At 32.4% G+C, this 27150-nt stretch overlaps 1 protein-coding gene across 1 annotated transcript in view; it reads left to right on the plus strand.

The window, feature by feature from the left end:
• LOC143083287 (uncharacterized) overlaps nucleotides 1-20916 on the plus strand; it is a 37051-nt gene extending 16135 nt beyond the window's left edge. Inside the window, exons 13-21 of the mRNA XM_076259559.1 lie at nucleotides 4837-4934; nucleotides 6012-6128; nucleotides 6599-6664; nucleotides 7790-7953; nucleotides 9434-9542; nucleotides 10021-10077; nucleotides 12159-12260; nucleotides 14076-14156; nucleotides 20157-20916. Of these exons, the coding sequence (XP_076115674.1) occupies nucleotides 4837-4934; nucleotides 6012-6128; nucleotides 6599-6664; nucleotides 7790-7953; nucleotides 9434-9542; nucleotides 10021-10077; nucleotides 12159-12260; nucleotides 14076-14156; nucleotides 20157-20267 (905 nt within the window). The 3' untranslated portion in view covers nucleotides 20268-20916. The remainder of the gene's footprint in view (nucleotides 1-4836; nucleotides 4935-6011; nucleotides 6129-6598; nucleotides 6665-7789; nucleotides 7954-9433; nucleotides 9543-10020; nucleotides 10078-12158; nucleotides 12261-14075; nucleotides 14157-20156) is intronic.
• Nucleotides 20917-27150: the final 6234 nt, after the last annotated feature.

Here is a 27150-nt window from a genome sequence, read left to right on the forward strand (position 1 = left end):
TACATTTGTAAACAAATGACCCCCTTTTTTCTTGACTATTTCACGTATTTCAAAAGTGTTGTCATGAACTTGATATCTTCTCTGATTTTCTTTTTTGTAAACTGTTCAGTTAGTAAGGAACTTAAAAAATCATTTTTAACTATAAATGTTATTTATTGTGGTCGACAATATTCTACTTTCGTTTTTAACCTTCATTCTATGTACACCACATGGGCTTTGAAAAGGTAACTACAAAAGGTACTGTTTTCCAGATTCTTAACAACATTTTATATCAAACTTTCTTTTATTTCTATTATTATATTAATTCATGACATGCTATTGTCATCGTCCCTGACTTTCTTCGCTTTCTTGAAGCCAAATCTGTGATTGCTTCATATTGTTAATGACCATCGGAACACCTCTCTTGTTATCTTTTCAAAATACGATACATTCCGACTTTAAATAGACGACCAATCAGTGACCTGAATTAACGTGAACTACATTTAGTCAAAGGTAAACACTGATTTGACATCCTTGTTTATCGCGACCGCGACTTTGATGCAATACATTTTAAAAAGATTTTTCTTTTTGAATTTAAATTTTTGTCAGTGAAGTAGCCAGTACTTGGAGTCACGGTAAATGGCGGATTTCAGTCAGTCAAGTACTTGTTTTCAATTTACCACCTGGGCTACCACAACTGAGTAAAAAGATCGCCCAGGTCAATTTCTGGTCGCCATTGGCGACTGGGCGACCGTTAATTTTTTCCATGTGTTTATTCTGTATCAGGTTAAATCTATTGGTTAAGGCTGTTTATAACTTAGTACACCATGATATAAATATCTAAATTTCATGCTAAATTATGGTTATGACCCCATCTTTTGGCTTCATTGAACATCAAGATGTGATAGTGTTAAACCAATACATTCTCTGATTATTTTTTTTTTGTTTAGGTTGATTAATTACCATGCTATTGTCATCAGTATACATTTTCATTATGATGTAAACATTGAAAACAAAATTTCAAATTTGTGTTTCCTTATTTCACTGATCTCTGAACAAGGAAGATGAAAAGTGAAAAGGGGGCATTGTGTCCTGTTAACACTTTCAGTACGGCATTGTTTTCTTTGGCGCGTTCGTATAGCCGAGATTTATTAGCGCGAGCAGTTTCGTGGCCGGGATTAATTTGACATGTGCTCGTAAAAAAATCGTCTCGGAACTTCAAACGACAATTACCGCTATTTGAGATCGATTTTCGTTAAAATATTTTAAGGTTAAGTCGTACCCTACTTGTTTTGAGTTGTGGTGTGGTTAGAGCGATATGAAAAGGAAGCAATATCAACAGTTTAGCTCTATGACGAACGAGTTTTTTTTTATAACTGAATGTTTACAAATACATGTCTGCGAAGGGGAGAGTTTCTTCTGACCGTTACCTTTCCGAGATATTAACTTACGTTCAATGTTTCTTTTTGTTATAAAGAATAAAATGAAATGTCTATGGCAACACCATAACTGATTGGGAAGACGATAAACGACCGACAACATGAGAAGTACCAGCGATTGAAATCCGCCATTTGCAAAGCGTCGTTCATGTCAACAACAATTAAAGAGAGATAACTCAACTGTAATTTGGCGGACGGCAACTCTTTTTAAATACGTTGCCGTATGTTTTTAAGTCACTTGGGGTATAACAGAATTTCTTGTTACGGTTTTATGACAAATAAAATTTTTTATTTGTTCAATGATTAAACAAAAAATCTCTGTATTTGTCAAAGTAAATTACCTTCCTTGAAAATATTCATTTCAAACTAAGTAACAGGCATGCAACCTAATAGCAATTTAAGCAGATAAAAAAAAAATACATTTAAAAAAATAAAAATCAAATGAATAATTAGATATTTGACAAAAAAAACTACTCAAGGTATTGATATTATTTTGATTTCTTTTTTAAACTGCTATAAGGTTATATAACAAACAAAAATAACAGTTTTATAAATTTTTGTCACTTGCCTCTTTTCAAGTCTTTACATTTTTTTTCAGTGTCCATTTTACTACATTTTATTGTCCTGATCTCTCTATAAAATTCCTTCTTTATTTTAAAATGTCTCTTGATACTATCCTTCATCAGTTATTCTTTAGTTTTGTTCATAGTTTATAAATAAATAAATTCGCAAATTGAAACGGTAAAGTCAATAAATTCAAAATTGTCTGGAACTAACAACATAGCTATAATACTAACAGTAACTTTTAACAGAATGGAACACCGTGAAACACTCTGGTAGACAGAGGTGCTTTCCACAATCTAGACAGCCATATTTTGTTTGCCTACGTGTGTCTTGCTGATTATTTTTCACTCTCATGTGACAGACATGGCACCAACTTTTATTTCCAAAGGAACCTGGCAAGTGTCTCTGTGTAAGACGGACATCAACCGGGACAAGTGATGGACGGCCTTTACGAACTGAACCACCTGTGTATCCACCTATCGGTCCTGCTGCTACTCCCTTTGAAAACTTCAAAAAGGTTTTTGGTCTCTTACCAGGGCCTGGTTGATGATGAGGAGAAGCCAGAAAAAGCCTAAAGGCATTAAATTTCAACATTTCTATCATTGTAAAGAAAATCCTTTTAGGCCATTTCATTGTTTTGTGTTGGAAAACATAGTACTGGATGTACTGGTCAGCCCTATCAACCCCTCCCATGTATTGTGTGTAATCAGAGATCATCTGTGGACATGGTATCTCTTGTCGTTGAAAAATACCATCTGCTTGTTGCACATTTCTCTGCACTGCACCTACTGAGAAATCGTGTATACTTGAAATTAAGTTTACATTTTTTTTGTCCTTCCATACAACAGCAGCCACTGCATCCTTCTGTCTAAACTGCATGTCCCCACGATTAGTAACACCTTCAGGGTTTTTCTTCATTATATCTTTAGGAAGCTCTCTCCTATTTATTCGTACAGTACCACATGCAGCAGTGTTAAAATGTTCTGTAAATAAGGTGGGAGAAGTGAAGTAGTTGTCCATATAAATATGGTACCCTTGCCCTATAACATTTGCCTTTTCGATACAATTTTTGACTACACGGTTTACCAGACCATGAGCTGCGACACCATTTATCCTCCCACTATATACCTGACAGAAGGAAACATATCCTGTATTAGCTTCCGCTATCGCCCACATTTTTATTCCCCATTTGGTAGGCTTGGCTGGCATATACTGCTTAAAAGACAGTCGTCCCTTCCATGGAACCATCACCTCATCAACTGATAGTTGCCTTTTAGGGATATACTGGTTTACCATAGAATCTGTGAACATATTCATTAACGATTCAATTTTGTATAATTTAGAATAATTGGGATCTCCTGGCTGTGGGGCTTGCTCACTATTTGAAAAATGGATGTACCGCATAATTTGCATATAGCGATCCCTTTTCATGACTTTACTGAAGTACGATGTCTCCAGCATAACATCTGTGCTCCAGTAGGATTTTATATCTGGTTTTACATTGATTCCCATCAAGAAACATAAACCTAGAAAAGCCTTCATTTCTTCAACAGTTGGTGTAACCCATGGGGATTTATTTTCATCAGGATGATCACAAATTTGTTTATTGGCATACCTGTCTGTCTCCTGTATGATGTACTGCAAAATGGCATTGGTAAACAACAATGAGAAAAAATCAACGGGCTCTTTATCTGGATCTAAAACTGTGATAGGACCAGTATTTCCACGTGGTAAAAATATGTGTGGTAATCCCCTCTCATAATAATTAAAATTTTCATGCCACCCATCAGCTTCAGCAGGACAGTCACCAGCTTTATCAACAAGGGGTTCATTTTCATCAGAAAAATCATTTTCACTTTCATTTTCACCATCAACAACATCTAATTCACCTATCCCTATTTGTGCAAGCCTATCATTGTACCGCTGTGCAGCTGCATCAACTTCATTTTGCGAAAATCCGTCAAACTCTTCATCCGAAGATTCAGACATTTTTTTTTATTTTCACCCAGACGACAATACTACGTTTTTCACAACTATTTTACTATGGAACCGCCTTTTAGCCTAGAAAAATTTGATTGGCTGCACAAAAATATGGATTTCCTTATTTGGGAGAACACCTGCACATCGTGTGAAATTTATTTGTCGGCAAAAACCGTAAACTTCCGATCGTCAACAGAGCGTAAATCAACAACATGCAAAGATGATACATAAAGAGACAGCCATTACCGGCTTATCTTTTTTATTAAACAGTCCTAAGTAAATATTATTAATTTTTAAAACAGCGATACATAAATGGTTTAAATATTTTGTGTGTAAGGTAATGAACTTTCATTTTTTAAAGCGATCACGTTGACTACACATGTCAACAAAATTGAAAAAATGGCGGCATATTATTTTATCATGAACGCAAATCGAAAGTACGAAGAAATGACATAACAATGACTTTTATTGTCCATATTTATACATAATATTAAAAATTGAAACCTGTTAACACATTGTGGTAAAGTACGCTTTACAGCTTTACGTAATTGATCTGATATTAAAACTGAAAGTAGGTCAGAGTATTTTTCGTTGTCCATGATGCATTCAGGCATCAAGCGGCCGTATCAAGGTGATGCATTCAGGCATCATACGGCGGTACCCAGGTGATGCCTTAAGGCATCATACGCCGTGAATGGGTTAATTTAATATATGTTCTCATCATAATTGTTCTTCATTTCGAAATGGATCTGATTGTGATTCATGATTCATCCATATTTATAATATTCAAATATTGACTGATAAAAAAAAAGTCCAATTGATTAAGGCAATTGTAGAAATGTCTAACTTCACAACAAATTTTGTTCCTTTTTAGGGTCAGATGAAATGGCTGTTGATACCACTGGATCTCAGAGAAGTCAAGAATCAGAAATTCCTGATTTAGGGGTCAGATGTCCCTGTGGTGTGAATGAGGTAAATTATTTGGCAACTATTATATCTCTGATTATATTGTCTTGAGATATTTGTTTGCAATGATGAAATAAGTAATTGTCATCTTAAAAAAAAAATATAGTCAAATATCACAATTTGTGCAAAAAGAAATAACACAAAATAAAGTGAAATATGAATGTTATGATTGCACTGGAAAGAAGGAAATTGATATTATTGTTGACCACATTCTGATTCTTTGTTATTAAACTCTCTAGGAGTCTCCACATTCACAGCCAAAAAAAAACCCAGGTTTTCTTTATTTGAAAAAAGCTTTGATACTATCAGTAAAAGTTTTTAATTAATATAAGCTTATTATATTTGAGTATTTCTGAATTTTCTTATTATTTAATAGTACATTAGCAAAGTAGTTGTCTAAATGGTGAATTGGCACATTTATAAAGACTTGCCCAAAATGACAGTGATAAATATGCAGAAAATGTATTGATTATATAGAAGATGCAAAACATATATATATTCCTTGTTTAAAAAAAAAAATGTGAATTTTTATTCCCCATTTATGGGCATTATGTTTTCTGGTTTGTGCGTCTGTCCGTTCGTTCGTTCATCTGTATGTTCGTTCGTCCGTGTGTCTGTCCCGTTTCAGGTTAAAGATTTTTGTCGAGATAGTTTTTGATGAAGTTGAAGTCCAATCAACTTGAAACTTAGTACACATGTTCCCTATGATATGATTTTTCTAATTTAAATAAGAAGAAAAATTATGATTGCCAATGAGATAACTCACCACAAGTGACCAAATGACACAGAAATTAACAACTTTAGGTCACTGTACGACCTTCAACAATGAGCAAGACTCATACTTCATAGTCAGCTATAAAAGGCCCTAGAATCAACTAGGTTTCAACTTGGACTGCTGGGCATTTAATTTAGTGTGAATTTAGCTATGAAACAACAAAGCAACAATATATATCTTAATTACAAGGAAGCTGTTAGGGGCTAAATTAGGTATAAGAATTAAATGCCAAGTTAATTGGTACTAGCTGCTGGGCATTGACAATTTATTATGAAATAAGCTAATAACATATACCTTTCTTTGAATAGGATGATGGATTGATGATTCTATGTGCTGTGTGTAAATATTGGCAGCATGGTATCTGTTTCTTGATCAAAGATGAAGATGAGGCACCTCAAGCTCATTTCTGTGATGTGTGTTCTGAGGTTTGTAGCATTTTTGTTTTCTTAATTTCACTTAGAAACAAAGATTTAAAAATAAAAAGGGCAGTTACATCCACTATCCAAATACATGAAACGTAATTGTTTTCAACTTATTGCATACTTTCTAGCCACAGCCAGCATCCTTTTGATTTATTTCGAAAGATTGACAATAATGTTTCAAAAAACACAAGAAGTTTGTATAATTAAGAAAACTACTATTTTAGGATAATAGTAATAATCCTCATAAGAAATTAGATGCTGCATGTTGGAGAAAATAAAACACTGCAAATTCTGACGAAAACAGTGATTGAAACCAAAAACAAAATGAATTATAGAGTTTAAGAACAAAATGTACAAACTTGTATAATACTAAGTGAATTGTTGATTAAATTTTATGTATTATACATGCATGATATAAATTAAAGACACATATGTATATTTAATTTTGATTATTTGCCTTTTTTATTATTTAGATTGACAGTCCAGACAAACAGCCAACTGATCCTTATTTGTGTGGTTTATCATCTATAGCTGTTCAGGTTTGATACTCGAGAAATCTAAATGTAGGATACCAAAATACATATGTTTGACATGCATGTAGAATAGTCTCACACTAAAAAGTGCCAATCAACACAAAAAATCAAGACGTTGGAGATTTCAATATACTGTCTTCAAAAATATCAATTGTTAGTCTAAAAAAAATATTACTGAGTAAAGACCCCATTGGCCATATTAAAGATCTGCCAAGATGCCAAATCTCCATAAAACTGTAGGATTAAAGAAGGTTCCTAGTTGCTATCTATGCAAAATTACCAAAGGACAAATCTCATTAAGAATTGCTGAGGACAACCAGTCATAAGATTCCTGACTTTGTACAATCATAAATATGTTTGTTTTAAGTTTATTCTGATAACATTTGTGAAAACATGGTATACAGAAAACAATAGTAACAAAGTCATCCTCTGACACAACAATGGCGAAACATGAAGTTTCATAGAAATATATTAAAACATGTACTGAATTGTCTTTAGAATAAAAAGATTAAATTTGCTAGCAAAGCAATAATTTAATGAAAAAAAAATCATCCCCCTTAAGAATAATATGATTTCATGTATAACACATGTTATTTAGGAGGTGCTATGACACAGATTCACGACTTTGTGTTGATCTTTCATACTGTTGTTTACTTTGTCTATGCAATCAGACAAACATTTGTTAAGGATAAATTTTTGAATTCTGGACCTTCTGTTTTTTTTTAAAACTTGATCCATGAGTAACACAAGGTGCAGAGAGAATGTACCATTAAGTTCAGTACCAGAATCAAAATTTGTTGTCAATTATATCTCTAATGCAGCTAGAATTAACAACAAATACATAGGTTCTTAGAGCGCACATTATTTAAGTAAAAGCAAGCTCACAATTACTTAACCTGGTGATGTAAAAAAATACTGCCTTTCATTATTTGGCTTTACTTTAGAATAAGATTCCAAATAGAAAGTTGCCATTATACATGAAATATTTAGACAGTTCAAAACTGATGTCATAGGTTTTGAATTTGTTGCTCAGTCTCAGCTATATGTATGATTGGCTGTTGATATTTAGAAATTAAATTGGACCTATTTCAGTTATTTCTGAGATAATTATCTTCCTTTAATTATTTATAGGCCACATGCTTATGGAGAAGAACTTTAACGGCTGTACCAGAACTAAGCAGAGTTTTAGCACCAAACTTGGCCAAAAGACTTGGTGTAGAAGTCAGTGTAGCTCAAGGTCTAATGAATAGACTTGAAAAAGAAGGTTTCTTAAAGAGCAGTGGCAAAAATAAGAAGTATGTTATATCTTGTGACTTTTATTTGTTTATTTATAATTAATGGTACCTTGTAGTACTATTCTACACAGTGAAGAAGATTTTAGAATATATTAAAGTGTAAAATAGAAGTGGGAGGGTCATTAGATATATGTATGGTACATGGAAAGACAGAATTTTACTCCCCAAGATGATACATCCTATTGGAATGGAAGCCATTAAAAGAAGACCCACTTTTGATTTATCGATTGCTTGAAAAACAAGGAAAAAAAATCACATGGCAAAATAAATCTGAAGCAAGATGATGTATCAAATATCTTTGTTAAAAACATTTTTCAAACAAAACATTCAACTCTAAGACACTGATTATTTTTCTTTTGGGATAGGTTATTACACATTTTAGGCTCACTAGGGTCTGCCTCAGTAGTCCTCTGTTGTGGTTAAATTTAACAAACGTCTTCTCCTCTGAAATTACTGGACCAATTTTAACCAAACTGGGCCACAATCTCCATTGGGGTATCTAGTTTAAAAAAATGTGTCTGATGGCCAACCAAGATGTATGACATGTCAATTATTTTAAAAACTTATAAATAGAAAAAATATGAAGGTAGAAAAACATGGTATGAATGTTGACATATTTGTCAAATGCTGTATAAAGACAATTCTAATGCAACAACGTGTGTAACGTTCATTTTGATTGGATAACGTCACTTATTTACACTGGCATCAATTGACAATTGATGCTATGGGACGTACGCGCAAGTGCAGACGGCATATGACAGATTTTAAATACATGTTTTAATGTTGTTTTCTGTCAGTTTCATTAGAATGGAGATAACAATATTGTATTTTAAGCTCCGACGGCATCAATTGGGGATTTGAATGTCGCAAATACCCGTTTACTGTCTCTGCTAACGCGTCGCCAGTAAACTTAATTTGCGACCATCAAATCCCCAATTGATGCCGTCGGAGCTTAAAATACAATACAGTTATCTCTTAAATTTGACAATTTTTTTACCATGTTTTGTCTATTATCTTGAAAACTAGATACAAACTTTCAAAAGCAAACATGATCAGCAAGATGACAAGCTCTTCAAACAAGTTAACATAGTTGAAATTGTGTGATGACCCGCTTGGAGTTATTGCCTTTTAATGTACTAATTTTTGCACTTTTTACTTAATATCTGAACAACTGTATAAGCTCTAGCAAAAGGGATCAGCAAGATGGGATTTACAAATATAAAGTCAAAATAGTTGAAATTGTCAGATGTTCCTCTATACTTGAGCTGTTTATTTTAATAAGAGTTATTATCATTGTTATGCAATTTTGCCTAACATAATTAATTTTTGGTTTCTAGAAAATATGTCTGTTTAGAAATGAATACAATCATTAATTTGTATTGCTTATGTATTTTTGTCAGGATATTATCCATTTTCATGTTATTAAGATTCAATGGGAAAAAGTGTTCTCAATACTTTCTAATAAATTTTAAACTTTTAGGCTTGGAAAAACTGTAGACAAGGAGAAAGTAAAAATAGATGGTTTCAAGAAATATCTCACAAAAAAACCAACAGAGAAACCCACAGTTGACACATCTATGAATGAAGAGGTAAGTGTGTACAATTGAACCTGTCTATAACAAGTGCTACAGAGAAGGCACAACAGTGCCTTTTATAGACAGGTGTTAGATTAAATGACATAATAAGAAATTATATGATACAAAATCTGAATTAAAGTACAAAATGTACTAGATGCATAATTTGAAATCTTTGAGTGTTCAAAACAAAATATTGGAAATACAAACCATGCATTATCTAGGAAATATATTTGAAAATATTTTTACTGTTTTAGTTTCTCCCTAAAAACCTACAAATCAAATTCTTGTTTTGAGATGTATTTATATTAAATAGATTTTTTTTATGACTTCTCAATTCAAGTTCTATGAAATGAATTTCTTCATTGAAAATTCCATATATTTTACAGAAAATTCAAATATAACCAGTTAAAATATCACTATGAACAGACTTTATACTTTATTAAAATTAAATTAATGCTTTTGATTATTAATGAATAATTCATATTTTCAGACTGAAGAAGATAGAGAATTTAAAAAGCCTCTGCAGAAGAAAGACATAAACAAATCTGTATGTTTTGTTTAGTTATTAAATGCTGCAATTATTGTTTGTTTAGTTATTAAATGCTGCTCTTTGTAAGAATCAGCCAATTTGAATAAAAATCAAAATGTGATCGGGAAAAAAAAATGATGACCTATTAAATCATGTTTTTCTAGTTTCCGTTATCATGAGTTAATAATGGTGTTTTTCTTTTCTGTATGTGTGGTATTTCTAAATACTGTAAACCAAATAAAATTTGTGAGTGAATTATTTTGCGATTTTTGCAAGTAGAAAAATATGGCAAATATGAATAGGCACGATTATGTAAAATTTGAATTTTTCCTTACTCAACTGCATCAAGTTAATTTGAGAATCGCAAAATTGAATCACCACAAAATAGGCTAGTGACCTATAGTTAATAATTTCTGTGTCATTTTGGTATCTTGTTGAGAGTTGTTTCATTGGCAATTATACCACACCTTCTTTTTCATAGAAAGGGCTAAACGCGAAATAAAGTATCCGCGATAAAAAATTGGTTTACAGTAAGATAAATGTTGGTTAAAAGGACATTTGTCTCTCCTAAAATGTTAATTTCCAGTGCATTTGAACAAACTTATATCTTCTTTAAGCAGAATAGGAAAAGGAAATGAGACTTATTTTCAAGCATTACTACATGTTGGGAACTGAAATTAATGTTTATAACTGGAGTATGTTTTTGTTAGTCATGTTTTCATCACAGCTTGATATAGGCAAACTGGCACTTGAGTGTGGTTTGAAGGGTAGTTTATAAGAAAATGTTCCAATCTGAAGACATTTTGTCTGGTTGCAGTATCTTTTTAGTTGTAATAAAATGTTTCATTTAGTCGTGTGCAGAAGACTTGTTAATAGTATAGGGATGACTTTTTGCTGGATAAAGCAGGCACATATCTTAATCAACTCCCAAAAGTTTTCAAATCACACTCTTGAAACTTTACAGAGAGGATACACCTTAGTGAATAAAAGTTGTTCATTTGCTATGATGAAATAGCTGAAAAGTTACCAATGTTTTTAGACATTTTATTCAACTCTCACAAACTATATTAACCCTGTCAGAAACTTCAAAGAGTGTTTCAATATTCACAAATATTTTCAGCTATCCCCATTTATCCAGGTATTGGAATGTAGTTATTTTCAGCAAAATTTACAAATAACAGTAACATTTTTTTGTATAATTACAAAGTATGTCCTCTCACAATGTCCTTGCAATTAATATTTGGAATATCAATCTGAAAAATGAGATATTTGTAAGGTGGTATCGTGTTCTTGGCTTATGCATCCTTTTAAGTAAAAACCCAGCTATTAATGATCCTTTTTGGAATTATGCCCTTATAGTCTTGTTATGCTGTATGTTCATAAGGGAGGTGTAATTGTGTGAATATACTCAGGCCAGTTCCAGAATTAAATGCATGGGAGGATTTTTTTTAGACCCAAAGCTATAATACAGATTTTTTCATTTTATTTATGATTCTTACAAAATACAAACACACATATTAAACTAGTTTGAGCGTCTCCCACAAAATAGAAAATCATACTCAAGACATTTTCCTTGTTAATTTAGTATGCTTTTCATTATGCAATATAAAATATTTTGTTTCTTCATTTGTAATTTTCTTTTAAAAAATTACTGAGCGTTGTTGATAGAATAATGGATATAGATTTTGGGGTTATTTATTTTTAAAATTAGTAATTTCACGATAATAAACTTAAGAAACAAGTGTTGGATAACCAAAACTACTTTGAGATATTGAAAGCAAGAAGTAACAAATATTTAAAGTTAATTACTATATTATAAATTTAATATGTTGTAAAAACATATCCATAGTACTGGTATTTGATTTTAAAATATCTGTCACAGTTATGGTTGAATTTAAGTAGGAAGATAATCACTGAGGGTATTATATAAATTTTCAAATGTAAAAAGATCTTTTTAATCCAGCCACACTTTGATTGTTGTCTTTAATAGGTACTTCTAGTTTATCATAGCACATATCATACCACATCTTCTTTTTTATATGATGATAAAATAAGATATTCAATGTTGAATTGAAAAAAGTTTTTTTTTTAACTTTCAGATAGAACAGCTTTCTGCCATGACAGAAGATATTGAATTATCTAGACCTAAGAAAAAAGGAAGAAGGGGTAAAAAACAAAAGGAAAACAAGGAGAATGTAAAGGTACTGCGTTATGTTTAGAGTTTTGTTTGGTCTTTTTTTATTTTACTTATAAATGGACTTAGATTTTCTGCCAGGAAACAACACATTCACTCTGTGGTTAAAGTTTTTAGAATTTTAATAACTTTCTTATACTTTTTTTGATTTGTAACAAACTTGGAAAGAAGCTTGTTTATGATCAAAAGCTAGTATCTAGAAGGAAATTTTATTAAAATTTAGAACTTGTTTATCCGTATTTTACTTATTAAAGGACTAAGTTTTTTTTCCAGTTAACATTACATACAGTCTGCAGTTAAAGTTCTTAAAACATTTATTAGATTCATAATCTTTCCTGGATTATAAACAAACTATGGGACATATTATGGTAGAATTAGTTCCTTATGTCTAGCTATCTATGGACCTGTCAATATGTCGGATAATAACTAAAAAATACTTGAACCAGTTTGCATGAAACTTTGGTGAATTGTTTATATATTGACATAAGCTCTGTTTCGATTTTGTAAGTTTTAGATTTTATGTTTCCAAGTTGAGGGATTTTATTCATATTCAATCTATGGTGTATAAAAAGTCTCTGCTGGTAGGAGCACCTTTGAATACCAAGAAAGATAACTCAAATTTTATCCATTTACTTATTACTGATAAATTAATTTGAGAACTGTCATCATCCTTTTAACTTTAGAACATTTATGTTAAGGTCTTTTGAGTCATGGTCCAAAGATAAGGTCTTTGGAAAAGGGTGTGGGAGGATATCTTCATTTTGTATTCTTTATTTTTTAGACCGTTTTTCTCCATTCTTGAGTTATTTTGCCAATAAAAAAGAAAAGAAAACAAGGCGTATTAGCTTATCATCAGTATACCAATAATAAAAAGAGATTCTAGAGCAAGAAACAGTATACACAGAAAAAAAAAATGCGAAAAATTGTAACCCTGAAAGGTTTTGTCATGCACTAAAACCCCATGAGGATTTTCAAAAGTTTGCATTGTTTTATATATGGCAAATCTTTATCAATTTAGTAGGTCCACTGAAACAAATTATTCAAACTGTTGATTCAAAAGGTCATTGTTCCAGCTTTTAACTATACATGTTTTGCCAAGAAGCAGCAAATACCAATTTTTACAAGTCTTTTGTTGGTCAAGTTTAAAATTTATGGTCACAAATTTCCATAGTTAAGGCAAACCCAAACCTCTAACACTGTCAGCAGCTTATAAACATTATATAAATATATCACTCATTTATTTATTGAACAGTTTTACTTGTGCTAAAATAAGGGATTAAGGCTATGCATTTAATTAAAAATTATGTACATAGTAGTGTTCCATTTAAATATACATGGTAACAGGGAATTGTCTTTAAGAACGAAGGAATGATTTTAGTAAAAGAGACAACAACCGAACCAAAGAGCAGATACTTGTTAGGCCAAATAAAATGTGTGGTTCCAGTTACATCTGGAAAAAAGTTAGGGTAGGTAGGTAGGGATTTTTTTTTTATTTTATGGTTTTTTTTTTTACATTGAGTCTATGGAAGCAACATTCTGACTTTAACAGTGCTTAATGAAAAATGACAATAAAATCTTTAGGGTAGGCTAATTTCAAGACGAAAAAGTAGGGACGTGAGGGTTACTGGAACCACACATATATTTTTTATTTGGCCTTACCTATCTACAGATGATATTTCAAATTGCCTCCCCTAGGTCCCATGTATGTTTTTATTGGAACAGCCTTCATGTTAAACTTACAAACTCTAATCATTTCTGGATGTTTAATTGCTATGGACTTTTTTCTTGGCAAATTTACTCAATTATTTTAATTTGTCTTCAGGTTGAATCAGCTGTTGTTCATCCCTGCCAGGAAAATGACACTAAGAAAAGCAGAAAAAGGGCTATATCAAAAGTTGATGAGGTAATTTGAACTAAAAAGGATAAGGATATTTGTAAATGTATATGTCATAGTAGGATTATTGTTTTAATGAGAAAAAGAGGGAGAAAATAATAAGGGCTATTCCATTAAAAAATGGGAGGGAAGAATTGACTTTCAAAATATACCTACTACCAAGAACAATTATTTAGAAAATTTTGCATAATGGTAATAGTCGTATACTGAAAAAAAGACCCATTGGCATTACCAATAATCAATAATTACACTTCACTTCCTATCAGCCCACATACATTTAATGGAATACATGTACATCCCATATTTTCTTCATCGAATATTTTTTTTCAGTTACTTAAACCAAAAAATCACATTTAGAAAAAAAAGTTGAATTCTAGAAATGTTTTGCTCCTCAGATGTGTAAATCCTTAAATGTAGATTTATACATACAATTAAGAAATATAAAGATAGGGCTATGTGCTTTTTTCTGGAAGTGCAAATTATGGCTTTTCACTTGGTGTATGAAGATTTTTACATACAATTAAGAAATATAAAGATAGGGCTATGTGCTTTTTTCTGAAAGTGCAAATTATGGCTTTTCACTTGGCGTCCTTCATCCAGCGTCCGTCGTCCATAAACTTTAAAAAATCTTCTCCTCTGAAACTACTTGGCCAAATTTAACCAAACTTGGCCACAATCATTATCGGGGTATCTAGTTTTAAAAATATGTGGCGTGACCCTGCCAACCAACCAAGATGGTCCCAATGGCTAAAAATAGAACATGGGGATAAAATGTAGATTTTGACTTATAACTCTGAAACCAAAGCATTTAGAGCAAATTTTGACATGAGGGTAAAATTGTCTATTAGGTCAAGATCTATCTGCCCTGAAATTTTCAGACAAATCAGAAAACCCGTTGTTGAGTTACTGCCCCAAAATTAGTAATTTTAAGGAAATTTTACAGTTTTTGGTTATTATCATGAATATTATTATAGATAGAGATAAACTGTAAACAGCAATAATGTTCAGCAAAGTAAGATCTACAAATAAGTCGACATGACCAAAATTGTCAGTTGACCCCTTAAGGAGTTATTGTCCTTTATAGTCGATTTTTAACCATTTTTCTAAAATTTCAGTTGTCTTTTAAAAAAATCTTCTCCTCTGAAACTACTTGGCCAAATTTAACCAAACCTGGCCACAATCATCATTGGGGTATCTAGTTTAAAAAGTGGTGTGACCCTGCCAACCAACTAATGGCTGCCATGGCTAATAATAGAACATAGGGGTATAATGTGGATTTTGGCTTATATCTTTGAAACCAAAGAATTTAGAGCAATCTGACGTGAGGTAAAATTGATTATCAGGTCAAGATCTATCTGCCCTGAAATTTTTAGACAAATCAGACAACCTGTTGTTGGGTTGCTGCCCCCAAATTAGTAATTTTAAGGAAACTTTGCAGATTTTCTTAAATATTATTATAGATAGAGATAAACTGTAAACAGCAATAACGTTCAGCAAAATAAGATCTACAAACATGACCAAAATTGTCAATTGACGCCTTGGAGTTATTGCCCTTTAGGCCAATTAAAATTAATTGATAGATTTTCATCCCCGCCCGCCCCGATTTTTTTTATTTTTGAAAAAATTACGAATTCCGGATTTTGTTCATTTCCGTTACCGGTAACCGGCGATATTTCGTTTCGTGTAAAACTTCCTGTTTTAAATTTCGGTTTTCGTATTTACTTAGAGTATTCTAACTGGATGATTAAGTCGATATATTCTGCTGATCTATGATCACAACATCATTTACCGAGAATACATTAAAAGATTGATTATGAGAAGGGCGTGAAATATTCGCTGTGTCCAAGAACGCAAATCGCCGTACACTCATGATGTCACAAATGACAAATGTTTGCGAGTAAAACACCTTGGATTTATTTTATTTATACAATGACTTTCAAGAAATTTGGACTGTGAAGGAAACCCAAAAGCGTCAGAATCGTGGAACACATTTGACTGGAATAAAGAAATTGACACAAGCATGAACTTTTTAGATTGATGACCGTATATATGGAACCCGTATATATTGAGTTCAGAAAATCGACAAACAGACGCATTTTTAATTTATTAATTTACAGCAAGCTCTTAGAAATAAATTTATCCATGCCTTTCGTATTATTTTTTTTGTAAAAAAAAAAAACCAGCAAACATCCTCTGTCACAATACCCACGATAGAGTCATTATTTAAACAACTCTGTTCTACATTGTAATTATACATTGTATTTGCATCTTGCATATTAAGGACCAATACTATTATTTCAACACTGTTTGTGTTTTCATTTTATTCTGTACTTATCGTACTCGTGTTGCATACCAATGGATTTGCTTCATTTTATTCGGACAACAAAACATAGCTTAGAAAGCAAAATACATTTGATGTAGGTAGTCCAACTGAATAGAGCATTTCCTCACATTTCTGCTGTTTACTATAAAATAGGTTTCTAAAGCGGCAATTACATGTAGAACAGTGGTGGCCATTCAGAGATATATACTTGAATACGAATTTGAAAAAGCGGCACCAGCATATGGAGTAAATGTGTCTCAATATTGATACGTTACTATCTATAGAGCTAGCTAAAAGTACATGTACGCTGATTTTGTTGAACGAGGAATACTGCTTTCTCAAAAGTTGCTAAGACAGGGCTATGAATCATCAAATTAAGGTCATCACTCAATTGTATGGTTGTCATCATGAGCTGATTGGCCATTATGACAAAAGTGTGTCAGAAATCATATCTCAGTGATATTCTTCCTCAGTCATAACAAACTTCCATCCTTGGAATACCGAACTGAACAAATAAATAACATGACGGGTGCTGTATACGGTACAGGAAATGCTTACCTTTCTGGAGCACCTGATTTCATTCCTGGTTTTTAGTGGAGTTTGTGTTGTTTCCTACTTATTATTTGTAACTGTTGGTGCAAATGTCTTTTGGTTTTATGAGTCTTTGGTTACTCCTTGGTTTTGATTGTTATTGTCTTATACATGATACCTAATGGATGTATTTACATGATATAAGCTTATTATTACACTTGCATATATGATCGAATAACACGTGACAAGAAGATTTCATATGAAATAAAATTTAAAAAATAAAATCCTCCAACCCGCCCCATTTTGTTCAAAAATTTGGATGAAAATCTACTAATTAATTTTAGTTGGCCTTATAGTCAATTTTTTACAATTTTCATAAATTCTTGTAATAGATAGAGATAATTATAGCAACAAGAATGTTCAATAAAGTAAGATCTACAAACACATCACCATCACCAAAACACAATTTTGTATGAATTTATCTGTGTTCATTGTTTGATATGTACATAGACCCAAGGTGAGTGACACAGGCTCTTGAGAGCCTCTAGTTACATTTCCTAATAAGGGCTGTTCAAGAAAATAAAATGTCCCCCTAGGGATGCCACTTATTTAAACCCCACCACCGGTAGAAATAAAATTAATTAAAACAACACTCCCTTTGCATTTTGGTATTTCAAATATAACCATCCACAAAAAATTAAAAATAAAGAAAAAAAATGCTTTCCCTGGATGGGACATAGTATTTTCTGGAACAACCCTCACAGTAGGCAGTCCACCTTTTAGAAAACCTAAAATTGTTTTGGGGATGGAATATTCCATTAAAGAAAAGTATTTTTTTAGGGACATTCAACTGTAAAATGGACTGTCCCACAAAGTTAAGTCCATTTTGAATATAGGTATATCCAAATGAGAATGGTATGTCCCTAAATAGCAGTCCAGTTCATTAAATATAAATGAGTACTGTTACTGACACCCCTTTTAAAATGTTGTAACAAGATAATGAGTAAAAGTTAAGATATCTATTTGATCCTTTAATCATACAATCATATGTGAACAATTTTTATTGAACAAATTTCTGTTCATTTTCATGATGTGCCCATAATGTAGACTTGTGTTCACTAGTGTGTACAGTTTATCATCTGTTTATCAGATATTTGTCAGTGATATGAACAGACTTGTAGTAATTATAATCATTCAATCATGAGTGAACAATTTTTACTGAACAAATTTTAGTTTATTTTATAGGTTTTGCAACTAATCTAGATTTGTGTTCACTAGTGAATACAATTTGTGATCTGTTTATCAGATACCTAATAATTTGTCAGGTACATGTGAACATACAAGTTATTCTCGGTAGAGGTCGGTCATTTACAAACGTATCGGCCGTATCGTATACGTTGACGTATCCGCATCTGCAGATATATCAAAAAATATTATGTGATCCCGAGCTTATTAATTAGATCATACTTCATTTAAAAAACCTAATTGGAATCTTTTCGAAACAATCAAACATACACTTTCAATATTTGTGATGGTGGTGTTTTTTAAAACAAAAATAAGGGGTTCTATCAACTACTTTAACATGGCCTTAAAAAGGAGTTAATGTAGGGCAGGTACACGAATATCGTACACAATCCTTTAATAATCTAGTTAAAAAAATATTTCAAGATCTAATATGAATAAACACAAAAAAAAAATGTACTACTTAGATACATGTAAAGGAACTTTAATTATTGTTCATTTGATATTTTATCATAAAAGGTAATAGAAAGTACTGAGTATCACTCTATTGTCAATGAACAATTTGGTTCTACGTGAGCACAAGTTCATACACAAATAAGCGATTTTACCGTATTCACTCTTAGCATGCCTGTAAACTGTTCCAACTATCCGGAATATCTTTAAAAGTAGGGTTACATATTCCATAAAAATTCGATATTTCCTTACTGTTTTATAAATTTCTGCATTAGAAATTAATCAGTCGCCCATTTGCATTATTTAAAGTACATAAAATTAATGCTCGGGATCATATACTGTTTTTTGTATATCTGCAGATGCGGATACGTCAACGTATATGATACGGTTGATACGTCTTTAAATGACCGACCTCTGGTGAGAGCTATTTCATTAAAATGTACATAGGAGGGTAGGAAGGGAATTTTAGAATATCCTTACAACCAAGAACCATTTTTTAGACAATTTTGCATAATGGTAAAAGACACATACTGAAAAAAGACCAACGCCCCACATTCAATAACTAAATTTCCCTTCCTACCCTCCCACATACATTTGAATGGATTAGCCCTGAAGAGCACACATTAAAGGCTTCTTATTTTTATTATTTAAAGGGACTTTTTATGACCATTTTCTTCCATTTGTTGTCATTTTCTTTATTGTTCAGTTGAAAATAAGTAATTGAAATAAAAGTTTGTGGGCAGTTGCTTCACTTTTCTTTAAAATTTGCCCTCTAAATTGTATTTTTTTTAATTTGATAAATATACAGCAAACAATTATTTTTTTTTCTACATTCATGAACATTTGATAAATATGAGTTATTTGAAAAAACAAATTTAAAGGACATTTATATAAAACAGAATTTATACAAATACTTTTTTTTTTTCTGTCGAAAGGAAAAATGCGACCTCATTTTACTCAAAAAGAAGCACATGTCAGAAGGTATAATTTTTATTACATATTTGATTTAATCAGGCAAAACATAGCCTATATGCAAATTGTCAGCCAAATTTCAATATAGAATGAAAACCGTATCTTATATGCCCTTAAGTAAGCCTCAACCAAATGTTATGAAACACAATACTTAATACCATAAAACAGATGAAATTTGAATTTTGGTGGTTTTACCTTTACTGTTCTGGAGTTATACCCTTTAAAAATGGAAAAATTGTTGAATTTTTTGTTTCCATTCTCTAACTTAAATGTGCCTCAACCAAAAGTTATGAAAATTACACAATTCTTATTACCACAAAACTCAGATAAAGTACAGATTTGGGTAGTTTCTCATGTTCTTCAGTTATGTTGTCCCTTTCTAACATTTTATGATATGCAAGAAGGGGCATCACTATCTGCGTCCCATGGACAAATTCCCCATTTATTTAGATATGATATATTTAATTGAAAAATTTACTTCTTTTCAGACTGAGTTTGATTTAGCTGATAGCCAGATGGATAGTCAAGATTTCATGGAGGACAAAAACAGTTCAAAAAAGAAGAAAGCTAGCATTGTGTCCAAAGCAATCATGGTTTAATATTGTTGACTAATGACATTATATGAACTTAAATATGTTAATTATGTTTAATTTACATTGTTATAAAAGTGAAATATTTTGTAACTGAAACTGTGGTCTTACAATGGATATCAAAACTGTGTAGATTTTTGTTATGGAGGGGAGACTTAGCCATGCTTGTTTATAGCTGCATCAAACATTATTGCTAAGGTTTAAAAATCTCCCATAAAAAAACCACACAAACGTTATAATTTCAGTTAAATATCTGTAGAGTTTCATTGTCATCATCTTATTCTATACAATCAGAAGAATCTTATGTTTCTGTTACCAGTGCCTCATCTTTTTAAAATATCTTTGAGTGCTTGAGAAAAAGTAACCAAACAAATGGGATTATCTATTCCGTAATGAAGTTCAGTGTCATTTAGGTCATTTAGGTCATGTGTTATTTACTGTGATATCTGTGATTCATTATTTACTAGTTATCATCTTGTATCGGGAATTTATTATTTACTAGTTATCATCTTGTATCGGGAATTTATACAAGTGCTGTTAATTTATATTTATTAATAATGTTACTAATTTGATTTTCTTAGATTTAAATGATGATTATATTATCTTGTTGATTCACTGACTGAGTGTTGAAAGTTGAAATAAAAAATTTACAGTTGCATGTACATGTATTATTTTGTATGATTCCTTTTTCATTTTTGATTAATATTCAAAATGAAAAAAAAACAAACTTGCATTTACATAAAAAAAAGGCTATTATTTAGCTGAAATATGTTAGAGTGGGGTGCTCATTTTCGCCACTTCTTTCCATGTTTTCTACAGTTTATGTTCAGGTCTAAATGTTTTTAAAGTATACTGATATTTCTATATGAAGATAACTTCAAATGCAAAATATACTTAAGCTTGAAAACCGGTTTGTTTTAAGAAAATCATCTGAAAAGTTAGATTAAAGGGTGTTTGAAATTTCCGGATGTTTTGTCAATGGGGGACACATATTCGCCGTTTTTACACATCTATTTAAAACCAAATAACTGCAGCTTTTAACAATTTTTATCAAATCAATTGCATTATAGATGAATAGCAGACATTTCAAAGGTATAAAGAATTCAAAATTAGGGCATTCAGTCAAACATTTACTTAGAAATACTTCTTTGAAATCGTGTTTTTTATTCAGGAAATTGTCCGAAAATCGTTGTCCGTTTTTCGGTCATTTTCGGTAGGAGCCGCAATTTTGTCTCAGTTTAAAAAAATATTATATTTGTTACAAAAATATAATTTACGGGTACATTTCTTCCATTTCAGCCATCCTTTGAAGTTTTTACACCTCAAAATCCTTAAACGGCGAAATTGTGTCCCCGGCGAAAATGAGCACCCCACTCTACCCAAAGTGATTATTAAAAGATAAGATGCTGATCTCAGTGATAAAAAATCTTTACTTAAAAGACCACAGTGACAGTCCATTAAATGGTAATCAATAAAGGGTAATTATACCCCACACAACACAGTTGAAGAGGGTATAATGTTTTTGACCTGTCTGTCTGTCCCTCGATCAGTCTGTCAGTCCTGTTCTTGCCCATGCAACTCCTATGAAACAGCACTAAAGAATTTCATGAAACTTTGTTGATAATAAGGACATACTATGCAGATGTGCATATCGACAGGAAATAATGATTCAATTTTTTTCTAGGAGTAATGCCCTTTTAAGTTGAAGTTTTGGCCAAAATATACTGCTGTAATAGTTTGGCATCACAAATTCTCTGAAACCACACAACAGTATTTGAGGTCACACAGCAAAGTTATGGGAGGTATAATGTTTTTGCCCCGGCAGTCAGTCCTGTTCTTAACATTCCAACTCCTGAATTGGCACAACAGAATTACATGAAACTTTGTAGATAATGACATACTATGAAGATGTGTATATCAACAGGAAATTATGACATACTGTGCAGATGTGCATATCAACAGGAAATAATGATTCATTTTTTTCTAGGAGTTTTGCATCTTTAACTTAGAATTTTGGCCAAAATATACTACTGTAATAGTTTGCCATCACTCTCTGAAACCACACAACACAATTTCATGAAACTTTGTAGATGATAAGGAGATACTATGTAGATGTGCATATTGACAGGAAATGACTAGATTTTTTTTTCTAGGAGTTATGCCATTTGAACTTAAACTTTTTGCCTAAATATACTACTGCAACAGTTTGTTATCGCAAATCCTCTAAAGCCACATAACATAATTTCATGAAACTTTGTAGTGACATAAGATGTAGATGTGCATATTGGCAGAAAATTATGATTCAATTTTTGTTGAGCCTGCGACTTTTGTAGCAGAAAGCTAGACATAGAGAAAGTGATCGGGCGGCGGTGGCGTTTTAACTTCTTAAAAGCTTTATATTTTAGAAGGTGGAAGATCTGGATGCTTCATTCTTTGTATATGGATGCCTCATGTTAAGAAGTTTCCGTCAGTCACATGTCCAATGTCCTTGACTTCATTTCATGCTTCAGGGACTACTTGAAAAAAAAAGTTTTTTGTAATGTTAAATTCTCTCTTATTATAAGTAATAGGATAACTATATTTGGTTTGTAGGTACCTTGCAAGGTCCTCATGCCCATCATACAGTTTTCACTTGACCTCGACCTCTTTTCATGGACCAGTGAACAAGGTTAAGTTGTGGTGGTCAAGTCCAAACTCAGATACTATAAGCAATAGGTCTAGTATATTTGGTGTATGGAAGGACTGTAAGGTGTACATGTCCAACTGGCTGGTGTCATCTGACCTTGACCTCATTTTCATGGTTCAGTGGTTATAGTTAAGTATTTGTGTTTTGGTCTGTTTTTCTTATACTGTATGCAATAGGTCAACTATATTTGGTGTATGGAATGATTGTAACGTGAACGTGTCTAGTTGGCAGATTGTCACTTGACCTTGACCTCATTTTCATGGTTCAGTGGTCAAAGTTAAGTTTTTGTGTTTGTTCTGTTTTTGTCGAGCCTGCAACTTTTGTTGCAGAAAGCTCGACATAGGGATAGTGATCCGGCGGCGGCGGGGGCTACTTCTTAAAAGCTTTATATTTTAGAAGGTGGAAGACCTGGATGCTTCATACTTTGTATATAAATGCTTCATGTTACGAAGTTTCCGTCAGTCACATGTCCAATGTCCTTGACCTCATTTTCATGGTTCAGTGACCACTTGAAAAAAAAGTTCAAATTTTTTGTAATGTTGAATTCTCTCTTATTATAAGTAATAGGATAAATATATTTGATATGTGCGTACCTTGCAAGGTCCTCGTGTCTGTCAGACAGTTTTCACTTGACCTCGACCTCATTTCATGGATCAGTGAACAAGGTTAAGTTTTGGTGGTCAAGTCCGTATCTCAGATACTATAAGCAATAGGGCTAGTATATTCGGTGTATGGAAGGACAGTAAGGTGTACATGTCCAACTGGCAGGTGTCATCTGACCTTGACCTCATTTTCATGGTTCAGTGGTTATAGTTAAGTATTTGTGTTTTGGTCTGTTTTTCTTATACTGTATGCAATAGGTCAACTATATTTGGTGTATGGAATGATTGTAACGTGAACGTGTCTAGTTGGCAGATTGTCACTTGACCTTGACCTCATTTTCATGGTTCAGTGGTCAAAGTTAAGTTTTTGTGTTTGTTCTGTTTTTGTCGAGCCTGCAACTTTTGTTGCAGAAAGCTCGACATAGGGATAGTGATCCGGCGGCGGCGGGGGCTACTTCTTAAAAGCTTTATATTTTAGAAGGTGGAAGACCTGGATGCTTCATACTTTGTATATAAATGCTTCATGTTACGAAGTTTCCGTCAGTCACATGTCCAATGTCCTTGACCTCATTTTCATGGTTCAGTGACCACTTGAAAAAAAAGTTCAAATTTTTTGTAATGTTGAATTCTCTCTTATTATAAGTAATAGGATAACTATATTTGATATGTGCGTACCTTGCAAGGTCCTCGTGTCTGTCAGACAGTTTTCACTTGACCTCGACCTCATTTCATGGATCAGTGAACAAGGTTAAGTTTTGGTGGTCAAGTCCGTATCTCAGATACTATAAGCAATAGGGCTAGTATATTCGGTGTATGGAAGGACAGTAAGGTGTACATGTCCAACTGGCAGGTGTCATCTGACCTTGACCTCATTTTCATGGTTCAGTGGTTATAGTTAAATTTTTGTGTTTTGGTCTGTTTTTCTCATACCATATGCAATAGGTCTACTATATTTGTTGTATGGAATGATTGTTAAGTGTACCTTTCTAGCGGGCAGATGTCATGTGACCCTGACCTCATTTTCATGGTTCAGTGGTCGAAGTTAAGTTTTTGAGTTTTGGTCTTTTTATCTAATGCTATATGCCATAGGTCAACTATATTTGGTGTATGGAAATATTTTATGATCTTTATGTCAGTCGAGCAGGTTTTATTTAACAGTGACCTCATTTTCACGGTTCATTGCACAGTGTTAAGTTTTTTGTGTTTTGGTCTATTTTTCTTAAACTATAAGTAATGTGTCAACTATATATGTTGTATAGAAGCATTGTTAGCTGTACCTGTCTGCCTGGCATGGTTCATCTGACCTGGACCTCTTTTTCAAGGTTCATTGGTCTTTGTTTAGTTATCTTGGTTAATGTTAAATTTATGTGACAGTTGTAATAAAGCTTAGCTTTATACTTAGGACTATCAACATAATATCAATGATTAGTATAGAAGGCGAGACATTTCAGCGTGTGCACTCTTGTTCTTATACTGTATGCAATATGTAAACTATATTTGGTGTATGGCATGATTGTAAGGTGTACATGTCTAGCTGGCAGGTGTCATTTGACCTTGACCTCATTTTCACGGTTCATTGTACAGTGTTAAGTTTTTGTGTTGTTTTTTTTGTTTTTTTTTAACTATAAGCAATATATCAACTATATTTGTTGTATGGGAGAATTGTTAGCTGTACATGCCTGCCTAGCGTGGTTCATCTGACCTTGACCTCATTTTCATGGTTCATTGGTCAATGTTTAGTTTTCTTGGTTAATGTGAAGTTTATGTGACAGTTGTAATAAAGCTTTATATTACAACATAATATCAATGATTATTAAAGAAGGCGAGACATTTCAGCGTGTGTACTCTTGTTTTCCAGGAGCACCTTTAACTTAGAATTTTGGCCAAAATATACTACTGCAACAGCTTGGCATTGCAACTCCTCTGAAACCACTCAACAGAATTTCGTCCCACGCAACAAAGTTATGGAGGGTATAATGTTTTTGACGCATCTGTCCGTCTGTCTGTTTTGAACATATATTTTCGCATTCTGATTGTGAATTTTTCTCAATAAGAATAAGAGGAAAGTGGTATATATAAAGTACAAAGACCTTATTTGAATAATTTATTATCAGGTTTTGATTGTACCAAGTGTACTAGTAAGTAGAATAGACAGTTTAGTAGTGGAAGAACAGCTTGAAGACAGAATATATCTATATATTTATAAGGTGCTTTGATCTGCTTCAGAAGCCAGCACATAGTTTGAATTTTGAATGTATTTGGTTCTGCTTGTAAGGAAGTAGCTAAAAGTCTGTTTGTTACAGATGTCATTTTCCGAAAATGGAGTTGGTTCGAATGTTGGTGAATTTTTGATTTCCTTTTGCAGAACCTCAATGTAAAATTTACGTCAAACAATAATATTAGCAGTCTTATCAGCCGGGACAAAAACAAATTCCTTGGCGAGTTAGGTTATGTTTAATCCAACATTTTCTATTTTCATTTAATTCGTTTGGTGTGTTTGAGCTTTTGATTATGCCATTCGATAAAGAACTCTGATTTGAAATTTGTTGGAGTTCGTTATTTTTGTTATCTTACTTTTCAATACACATCCAACATTTAATGAATTCAGTGTAAAGACGTCCTTAATAGTCGAGAGTTTTTTTTAACCTGGTACAAGGCGACCCTAAATGGGTCTGTTATTGGATAATAGAAGCCTATATATAGCTAGCTATAGGTCCCATATTTTTATTTGCAATGATCTTTTCTGTTGTCAATTTTGCATTTAAGGTATTGCTGACGCTATGAGGAGCTGGACAGGGGTTTCTCTCTTCCACTTCCCACACCCAAGTCTCACACCTCTGATCGACTATCCTGTACCATAATTTTTTCAAGTTATAATTTTATTTTAGTTTAAATTGACAGCTGATATATGCCTTTAAACATATACATGTACGTCTCGTTTTTATAACGATCATATACTGAATCAAACTAATTGAAGAATGAACTTCGTATTCAACCAAAACAGTCAAGATTGATATCGCAAAATTTAATCACCTATTAGGAAAAAAAACCGACCAAAATATCTTGAAACCAAAAGTATCTACAATTTCTTAAATTTTTCAAAAGAGTTCTTTCTTGATTACAAAGATTATGTTTGATAAGATACGACTTTGGATTGGAGGCGTTTAACTTTCAGGGCTACATTAAAGCGAAGGGATCTATATTACAAGTTGAATTTTAGAAACGTTCATAGAGTGCTTTAATTTTAGCTAGGTCAGGTCGCGATCGTCTTTAAAAGTAAAATTACAAAAGTACCGAACTGTGAGGAAAATATACACAGGTACTTGTCTAAGAAAAAAAATTCCTATATACCTTAATATTGTTCCTGTGAAAATATAGTATGGAAAGTCCATAATCATGTGGCAAAATCAAAAGCTAAAAACAAACTTATGGATAACAACTGTCATATTTCTAACTTTGTACAGACATTTTCTTTGGAAGAAAATGGTGGATTTTACCTGGTTTTAAAGCTAGTTAAACCTTTGAAACATATAAAAGGGTGTTTGAAAACAATAACTTCAGTCTCATCTCACTCCAGTAGCAGTCAAATAACGTTGACGAATTC

Source organism: Mytilus galloprovincialis, chromosome 7 (assembly GCF_965363235.1).
Source record: "Mytilus galloprovincialis chromosome 7, xbMytGall1.hap1.1, whole genome shotgun sequence".
In the NCBI taxonomy this organism is placed as follows: domain Eukaryota; kingdom Metazoa; phylum Mollusca; class Bivalvia; order Mytilida; family Mytilidae; genus Mytilus; species Mytilus galloprovincialis.